The 9,707-nt window shown below is 51.7% G+C and overlaps 1 protein-coding gene across 1 annotated transcript; it reads right to left on the bottom strand.

The window, feature by feature from the left end:
• Positions 1 to 7,159: 7,159 nt before the first annotated feature.
• On the bottom strand, positions 7,160 to 8,888 carry LOC144930187 (metallothionein-like). Its single transcript, XM_078851383.1, has 3 exons — positions 8,553 to 8,888; positions 8,180 to 8,245; positions 7,160 to 7,402 (listed from the first exon to the last, which is right to left on the bottom strand). The coding sequence occupies exons 1-3, from the start codon at positions 8,581 to 8,583 to the stop codon at positions 7,308 to 7,310; spliced, it is 192 nt and encodes a 63-aa protein (XP_078707509.1). The 5' UTR covers positions 8,584 to 8,888; the 3' UTR covers positions 7,160 to 7,307.
• Positions 8,889 to 9,707: the final 819 nt, after the last annotated feature.

Genomic DNA, 9,707 nt, shown 5'->3' with positions numbered 1-9,707 from the left:
GGATACCTGATATTAAAAGTTTCTGTGTCCAGCTGATGATGCTGCAATGCTCCCACTTCTGCAGTTTAAGAAAATGATGTCATCAAACTTATCTACATGCGTTAGCTCTCTAGACACAGTAAGTGGCTGTTGAAGGGGGAGGGAGATTGCGGAGTTGCCTTGTGGGTGGGGTTGCATAGGGCTTGTTTTGTGGGGGGTGGCGGAACTGCTGGATTTTTGCATTTCAAAGGTGGTAACCCTACTCATGGTTGCCCAGCATGATGAAGGAAAAGCCACAACTGACGGATCAAATATAAAACATTTTCAAAAAGTGCCCGGATAGTTGCCATTTTGGGGCACCAATCCTGCAACACCTCAGGCTAATGTTCCAGGGCGCTGAGCATCCCCAGCTCCCACTGACTGATATTCAGCCTGAACGTTTCTCTTCTTAATTTCCTCCTATAGCCCTCTGGGTGCTCCCTGTTTACTGTGGTCAATAATCCCTTTCCTTCCTTGGGGTTTACACCCTTCAGACATGAGCAGCATTTCCTCATGCCCACCCACCCCACTTTAGCCATCCCTTAGCCCAGTTCTATGTATTGAACCACATTTCCAGTCTTTCCTCAGAGACCAGACCCCCTCCAGCCTCCGGATTAATTTTGTTCCTCTTCTCAGAGCTCCCTCCAATTCTTTACTGTCTTTCGTTAGGGGGCTTATTCCTTCACCCACTTACTTCCCGGGTCCTTCTCGCATGAACAGAGAGCAACAATACCCAAAGTCCAAAGGTGCAAACAATTCAATGTTTATTGGGGTGAACTTCCAGCAAGCATGATGCTTTTTTTGCCTCTGTCTTCACGAACAAGGTCAGCTCCCAGACTGCTGCGCTGGGCATCACAACATGGGGAATAGATGGCCAGCCCTCTGTGGAGAAAGAGGTGGTTAGGGACTATTTAGAAAAGCTGGACGTGCACAAGTCCATGGGGCCAGACGAGTTGCATCCGAGAGTGGTAAAGGAATTGGCGGCTGTGATTGCAGAGCCATTGGCCATTATCTTTGAAAACTCGTGGCGAACCGGGGAAGTCCCGGATGACTGGAAAAAGGCTAATGTAGTGCCAATCTTTAAAAAAGGGAAGAAGGAGGATCCTGGGAACTACAGGCCAGTCAGCCTCACCTCAGTCCCCGGAGAAATCATGGAGCAGGTCCTCAAAGAATCAATCCTGAAGCACTTACATGAGAGGAAAGTGATCAGGAACAGTCAGCATGGATTCACCAAGGGAAGGTCATGCCTGACTAATCTAATTGCCTTAGATGACAAGATAACTGGCTCTGTGGATGAGGCCCCTCCCTATCCACTGAGGAGAGGTAACCACAGGTTAATAAGGTTCAGCTGAAAAGGGGTTGCTAGAGAACCAATTAGGTTCAGCTGACTCCAACTGCTTGAGACCTTTTTAAACCCTCCCCTGTTAGGAGGGGAGGGGGGAAAGAAAAGAAAACAAGCAAGCTCGTTCGTTCGTTCGTTCTTTCTGTGGATGAAGGGAAAGCAGTGGATGTATTGTATCTTGACTTCAGCAAAGATTTTGACACGATCTCCCACAGTATTCTTGTCAGCAAGTTAAAGAAGTATGGGCTGGATGAATGCACTATAAGGTGGGTAGAAAGTTGCCTAGATTGTCGGGCTCAATGGGTAGTGATCAATGGCTCCATGTCTAGTTGGCAGCTGGTGTCAAGTGGAGTGCCCCAGGGGTCGGTCCTGGGGCCGGTTTTGTTCAATATCTTCATAAATGATCTGGAGGATGGTGTGGATTGCACTCTCAGCAAATATGCGGATGATACTAAACTGGGAGGAGTGGTAGATACGCTGGAGGGCAGGGATAGGATACAGAGGGACCTAGACAAATTGGAGGATTGGGCCAAAAGAAATCTGATGAGGTTCAATAAGGATAAGTGCAGGGTCCTGCACTTAGGACGGAAGAACCCAATGCACAGCTACAGACTAGGGACCAAATGGCTCCGCAGCAGTTCTGCGGAAAAGGACCTAGGGGTGACAGTGGACGAGAAGCTGGATAGGAGTCAGCAGTGTGCCCTTGTTGCCAAGAAGGCCAATGGCATTTTGGGATGTATAAGTAGGGGCATAGCGAGCAGATCGAGGGATGTGATCGTCCCCCTCTATTCGACATTGGTGAGGCCTCATCTGGAGTACTGTGTCCAGTTTTGGGCCCCACACTACAAGAAGGATGTGGATAAATTGGAGAGAGTCCAGCGAAGGGCAACAAAAATGATTAGGGGACTGGAACAGATGACTTATGAGGAGAGGCTGAGGGAACTGGGGTTGTTTAGTGTGCAGAAGAAAAGAATGAGGGGGGATTTGATAGCTGCTTTCAACTACCTGAGAGGTGGTTCCAGAGAGGATGGTTCTAGACTATTCTCAGTGGTGGAAGAGGACAGGACAAGGAGTAATGGTGTCAAGTTGCAGTGGGGGAGGTTTAGATTGGATATTAAGAAAAACTTTTTCACTAGGAGGGTGGTGAAACACTGGAATGCGTTGCCTAGGGAGGTGGTGGAATCTCCTTTCTTAGAAGTTTTTAAGGTCAGGCTTGACGAAGCCCTGGCTGGGATGATTTAACTGGGAATTGGTCCTGCTTCGAGCAGGGGGTTGGACTAGATGACCTTCTGGGGTCCCTTCCAACCCTGATATTCTATGATTCTATGATCACAGAGCCTTACACCAGTGCCCCGTTCCCATTCTCCCCTTAGCAAAACATGATTCCAATTTCCTCACCCCCATTCCCTGTTCCAATTCCCCCCACACACACACTTCCTGATTGACTGCAGACTATACAGTAAAACTTGAGTTCTGCTTAGCTATACCTTAACCAATAATTTGACTGAAATTTAACTAACCAATCCTAACGTATTGTAACATGATTATTAGCAATTATATCCCACCACCTTAATTAGTTTACACCCAGCAAAATTAATTATACAGCAGACAGAAACAATCACAGAACCAGACAGAGATTATATAGACAAACAATAGCAATGGCCCATCACTCTCACAGATCTTGGCAGACAGGCCAGTCCTTGCTTACAGACAGCCCCGCAATCTGAAGCAAATACTCACCAGCAACCACATACCACACAACAGAACCACTAACCCAGGAACCTATCCTTGCAACAAAGCCTGTTGCCAACTGTGCCCACATATCTATTCAGGGGACACCATCATAGGGCCTAATCACATCAGCCACACTATCAGAGGCTTGTTCACCTGCACATCCACCAATGTGATCTATGCCATCATGTGCCAGCAATGCCCCTCTGCCATGTACATTGGTCAAACTGGACAGTCTCTACGTAAAAGAGTAAATGGACACAAATCAGATGTCAAGAATTATAACATTCATAAACCAGTCGGAGAACACTTCAATCTCTCTGGTCACGCGATTACAGACATGAAGGTCGCTATCTTACAACAAAAAAACTTCAAATCCAGACTCCAGCAAGAAACTGCTGAATTGGAATTCATTTGCAAATTGGATACTATTAATTTAGGCTTAAATAGAGACTGGGAGTGGCTAAGTCATTATGCAAGGTAGCCTATTTCCCCTTGTTTTTTCCTACTACCCCCCCCCCCCGGACATTCTGGTTAAACTTGGATTTATGCTGGAAATGGCCCACCTTGATTATCATACACATTGTAAGGAGAGTAGTCAGTTTGGATGAGCTATTACCAGCAGGAGAGTGAGTTTGTGTGTGGGGGGGGGTTGGGTGAGAACATGGATTTGTGCTGGAAATGCCCCACCTTGATTTTCATACACATTGTAAGGAGATACACTTTGGATAAGCTATTACCACGTATCACTTTGGATAAGCTATTACCAGCAGGAGAGTGAGTTTGTGTGTGTGGTTTTTGGAAAAAGGGGGGGGGGTGAGAAAACCTGGATTTGTGCTGGAAATGGCCCAACTTGATTATCAGACACATTGTAAGGAGAGTGATCACTTTAGATAAGCTATTACCAGCAGGACAGTGGGGTGGGAGGAGGTATTGTTTCCTGGTCTATGTGTATATAATGTCTTCTGCAGTTTCCACAGTATGCATCCGATGAAGTGAGCTGTAGCTCACGAAAGCTTATGCTCAAATAAATTGGTTAGTCTCTAAGGTGCCACAAGTCCTCCTTTTCTAATAGCAAAGGGGAACTATAATGACAAAACAATAGAGAAGTGAGGATTTCACATCCCAGTATTGATAAGTGAGTTCTTGCCAGACAGGATGGTCTCAAACTAAGTTTCCTTTTACATTTTCTAGGCACTTCCCTTTCTCTGGAGGCGATAGGACAGGATTGTATCCCTAACAGCCCAATAGCACCTTATTTCAATGTGAGTAGTTTGCAATGTGAGGAGGTGACCGGTCGCTTCCCAGCTCATGGCTGCCTTTGCTGCTTAGCCAAAGATCTTAGCCTAAGCGCTGGGCCTCAGACTGTCACAGTAGGAGAAGGACCTTACACCGGCAGACAGTGACTTGGATTCTTTCTTTTATACCTCTATGACTAGCCAAGTGATAAGAACACATCTACATTCTTAGAGTATGGGCCTTTACGGACAGGCCTGAATATCTCTATCCTAACATCTTTCCAGTAATGAGGGGCTCTGGCCTGAACACAATATTCCACATACTGTGAGGTCGGGAGCTATCTTCTCCCTGTCCGGTGACACACAGCCCAGTATTGCATTCGTGCCTTCCTGCACTGCCAGCTCATGTCTAGCATACTCACCCGGAGGGAGCACCTGGGAGGCTGGAATCTTGAAAGAGCCCGAGGGCTGATAATGTTAGCTAGAAGCTAGCAGCATGTTAGCCAGAAGCTCGCCTTTGAGAGGAAGGATGGTGCAGTGGTTAAGGGGGCCACTTGGGAGATCTAGGTCTAGTTTTCTGCTCTTCCCACAGATTTCCTTGGGCTTGGTCTGAACTACAGTTAGGTGGACGTAAGGCATCTTGCATCAACCTAACTCTATCCGTGTCTCCACTACAGCGTTGTTCCCGCTGATGTCCGTCGCCCACTACACTGACCTAATAACGCCCCTCCGCGAGAGGCGTAGTGCTTAGGTCGATGTCATTAGGGTGACGCAACGTCTGTGTGGACACTGCCTTACTTACATCGCCTCTTGGCTGTCAGCCCTGCACGGGGCTCTCAGTGGGAGCCCAGCCCAGCCCCCCAGGGCTCACAGCCTGACCCACACATCCCTGGGCCGGGGGCTCCAGTGTCCCACAATGCCCCACACAGCTAAGTTGGTGGAAGTGCTCCTGGGGAGGACATGTACCACTGACAGGGGGACATAGTGTGGACATAAATCTGGCTGTACATGGGCCTAACTTAGGTTGACTTAATTTCTTTACTGTGGACAAGGCCTTAGTCACTTTGTCTCTCTGGGCCCCAAGTTCCCATCTATACAGTGGGGATAATAGCACAGCCCTGCCCTCACAGGGATGTTGTGAAGATAAACAGACTAGCAATGCCAGAGTTGAGTGTTAGACCTCACTTTGCTTGGCCAGCCAGGCTTTGGAATTGCTGAGCAGCAAGAATTAGGAGATGGATTCTGGCCAGGTGCAATGGGAGGATGTATTAAAATCTAACAGTTTAGAAGGGAGCGTGCAAGCAACAATCAACAATGTGGCTTCCCAAGAGACTCCTAGTGCCCCAGAGGGGGCAAGGAGGCCCCGGCCTCCCTCCACATCTGGAATCCAAAATGACATAGGCCTTCTTTGCTGCAGCATCAAGGCTCAAGCTCTATTTATCTTACGTACTTTTATGGCCCCCATTATTGGAGCATCTGAGCACTGCACACTCTTTAGCTGGCCATTTTCTAAAGTGGTAGATTTTTATCCTTCCTCCCAGTGCACACTCCTCACTAGATTTCTTAATTCCCCAGTCCGCCATCCTGAAATCTCATATCCTTGTGCTGCCCTGCTCCCTCCTCCAATTCCTTGCCGTTGCACATGGTCACTCGTTCTCAGCTAGCTCCCCTCTCATTCTCAAAGTCATTTCTCCCATGTCGGTAAAAAACCAGCCCTTGGGAACGGCTTTTCCTCTGGCTACGGTAACTACTTGCTGTGTCATTTTATCTTGTGAGTCCCACTGCTGACAAACGGGTACCCGTGCGACCCCCACGGAGCCTGCAAGCCCCAGACAAGCGACCAGGAAGCCAACAAGCCCTGATATGATGATCTAGGGGCCATTAAGCCCTGTTCCTTCCAGCACAGTTAAAGGTGTACAATCTCTAATGAGCCTCGGGTTTTTAATTAGGGAGACTGTAGCTAAGTCAGCTATTTTCCCTTAACCTTTGTATGTCCCTGTCTACCCTTGTGGCTGGTTGTATTTGTGTTGTTGCCTTCTGGGCAGCTTGCCCACGGGGCCTCATGTGAATCGAGTGCCTACAGGACATGCATACAGAGCTACACCTACAGCAACCTCCTCTGGGACATCCTGGCCTAGGGCAGCGAGCTGGAAGGCTAGCCAGACCAGTTACCCCTGCAGAGCTGGGGAGCTTATCTAGACTGTAAAGCATTGCGGCCTGGTTACAGGAAGACAGCCACGGTCCCAGCCTGGGGGGACAGAGGAAGCTGCTGCAGCTACTACCCATGTTATGTAGACACAAGAGATGTTCTGAGCCAGCCCTGTCACTAGCTGGTTATAAATGCATTTGGAAGTGGCAGTGTAGACAGGCCCCAAGTTGATGCAATATATGGGTTAAGAAATCAGGATGAAGGTATGTTACGGCAGTTTAGACTTCACTCCTCCCCTCCATAAACTCTCTGCATTGGACTCACATCTGAATTTGGCACAATGGATTGAGGGTCAGCAGCTTGCAGCACTAGGCCCTGGGTTCTAGACACAGTGATTCCCGGGCTGCTTCCCCTTGCTACCAAGAGGCAAAAACAACGCTGAGCCACCACTAAAGAAATATTGTGTTTGAAAACTTCTCCTTTTGCCTGAAGCTCTGCTGGCAAAAGCAAAGCCAAGCCAGTGCTGCGGCTTGTGCCTGAAGCTTTAGTCTCCGGGCTCTTGTTGATGCTCCCATGAGATGTGCTGCTAACACCCTGTGCAAGAACTAAACTCGGAAGAGGGGATTAGTCGTGCAAGCGGGAAATCACTGAATGGAATGAACAGGCTGAGTCAATCGGGCATTACATGTCTCCAGTCCTGGCCTTTATTTTCATTCAACCCCAAATCGACATTTCCGTGAAAGGTACAAAACAGTCATTGCGACATTACAAACAAAATTAGTTTTGCCTTTCGTACAGAATCTTTACAGGAGACCAGAAAATCGCCATTTTAGGAACAGCAGCTGCATTTCCTGGATGCTGGAGCTTTGCAGACACAGCTCTTGGCACAATTCTTGCATCCGGCTGGGCAACAGGAGCAACAACCTGAAAAGATAAAAATCAAGACACGATTATTGGAGATGCCAGACAACAAAAAATAAAAACAACCCTCCCCCGTCAGAACTGAAGGAAGTTCAACATGGATGAGACAAGGAGCAAAACCATGCCGTGAACTGTACTTTATAAAATATTACAACATCTCAGTTGTACTGTTAATACATATTCCTCACAGAGGCCACATAAAAGTCAAGACTGGACAGTCCTGAGTCCTTTCCCACCTTAATATAGGTCAGAATCCTTCATCTGACCCAAGGGTTTTCTTAAGAACACTCAGCGTAGGAAAAAGAAACAACTGGCTGGCGTTGGAAAGAACAGAAGAAGTTTTTAGGAATTATTCTTAGGGAAAGGACACCGATTCCACCTTTCAGGCCCACACTTGGAAAGTAAGGATACAGTTTAACAACAGAGGCCCTGCTTCAGCAAAGCACCTGCTTATTGTCCAGCATAGGCTTAAATCCATCCCCAGTCAGCAAAGCACTTGCGGCCTGATCCCAAGATCCCCCCGAAAGGAGAGGCAAGACTCACCTTCCCTTTGAGGGGCTTTGCAGCAGGCCCACAAAGCACAGCCCTAACTCCCCCAGACCACAACTTGAGCAGACGCTTAATGGTTCTGCTACATCGGGGCCAGAAATTCCAGCTTCTGGTCTCCAGTCTCCAGGCTGCTGCAGGGAGCCAGTGACAAACCCTCCTTCGTCGCAGGCTCAGCCAGGCGGGCAACTCGCTTGTGGAGGAAACATTTTGTGGGGGGGGGGGGATACTCACTCTTTTTGCAAGAGGTGCACCTGCAATTTGTGCATTGGCAGGAGTCAGCGCAGGAACACGAGCCACCTGGTGGGCAAAGGGGGGGGGGATGAGCATCACGGCTGGACTAAAACCGAGAGGACGATCAGCGGCGAGGGGAGAACTTTGTCCCCAGCATGGCAAAAGAAGCCAGGGCCATCTGAGCCGGGGAGCTCGGTTTGCAGGCTCCCGCCGCAGAGATTTCACAGGGCCGGAGCCGTCCCGGGCGCAGGGATCGTTCCCCTTCCCCGGCAAGGGGGGGGCTGTTTCCCAGCGAGGGGGGAGCAGCCCCCGAAGGCCCCGCAGCAGCTCGGAGCAGGGTCCGGGCGGCTCCGCCGCGGGAGGAGTCACTCACCGGCAGCGCAAGGGCAGTCCTGGGGATCCATCGCTCTCCGGGTCGCTGCGGTCGCTGCTCAGCCAGGCGGAGGGGAGGAGACGAGGCTTGGAGCGGAGCTGCCCGACGCCTCCCATTTATCCCGGCGGAGGCGGGGAAGCGAGCGCAAAACCCCCGCCCCGCCGCCCTGCACACGGGCCCCGAAGCAGCGAGCAGAGCCGGGGGCTGCGGGCGGCTCCTATCGCCGCCCAGAGCCGCGCTGCGTGACTGCACAAGGCCCGGGGCGCCCCGCACAGCGCCGCGCGCAGAGCCCCCCGGAGCGCATTGCGTGGGGCGAGCCCCGCACACAGCAGGGCGCCGTGTGCAAACGTCCCTCCCCCGTCCCCCCCCCACCCACACACACACTCACTGCGTTGCCTGGTGCTGTCCCCGCACAGACCCGGGCGCGGAGTGCAAACGCCCGAGTCCCGAGTGCAATACACAGCCCCGGGCGCCGAGTGCAGCCCGCTCTCCCCGAGCGCATTGCAGGGCGCTGTCCCCTGCCGGGCCCCGGCGCGGAGCGCAAAAGCCGCCGCAGTGCGGGACACGGTGCGTTTCCCGCACAGACCCACCCCAGGGCGCTGAGAGCAACCCCCGGCCCCCTCCGTCCCGAGTGCGGGACAGGGTGCGTTTCCCGCACAGACCCACCCCAGGGCGCTGAGAGCAACCCCCGGAACCCCCCCGCCCCGAGTGCGGGACACGGTGCGATTCCCGCACAGACCCACCCCAGGGCGCTGAGAGCAACCCCCGGCCCCCTCCGTCCCGAGTGCGGGACACGGTGCGTTTCCTGCACAGACCCACCCCAGGGCGCTGAGAGCAACCCCCGGACCCTCCCCCCGCCCCGAGTGCTGGACACAGTGCGTTTCCTGCACAGACCCACCCCAGGGCGCTGAGAGCAACCCCCGGTCCCCTCCGTCCCGAGTGCGGGACACGGTGCGATTCCCGCACAGACCCACCCCAGGGCGCTGAGAGGAACCCCTCGACCCCCCCCCCGCTCCGAGTGCGGGGCACGGTGCGATTCCCGCACAGACCCCAGAGCGGTGAGTGCAACGCGTATCCTTAATGTGATGGTTATTTTATTTCCCTCATCGGGACCATGGCACTAGAGGGCCTGGGGGGCAGGCTCTGATCAGGGCC

This window comes from Lepidochelys kempii, chromosome 2 (assembly GCF_965140285.1).
Source record: "Lepidochelys kempii isolate rLepKem1 chromosome 2, rLepKem1.hap1, whole genome shotgun sequence".
NCBI classification, from domain to species: Eukaryota; Metazoa; Chordata; order Testudines; family Cheloniidae; genus Lepidochelys; species Lepidochelys kempii.
Note: the sequence above shows the minus strand (reverse complement) of the source record. Positions and strands in the feature narration are given on the sequence as shown.

Excerpts from the sequence above, each read along its gene's own strand:
- LOC144930187 (XM_078851383.1), bottom strand. The coding sequence starts at position 8,583 with ATGGATCCCCAGGACTGCCCTTGCGCTGCCG. Across the intron at positions 8,246-8,552 it reads GGACTGCCCTTGCGCTGCCG|GTGGCTCGTGTTCCTGCGCT; the intron begins GTGAGTGACTCC and ends TTTGCCCACCAG. Across the intron at positions 7,403-8,179 it reads GTGCACCTCTTGCAAAAAGA|GTTGTTGCTCCTGTTGCCCA; the intron begins GTGAGTATCCCC and ends TTATCTTTTCAG.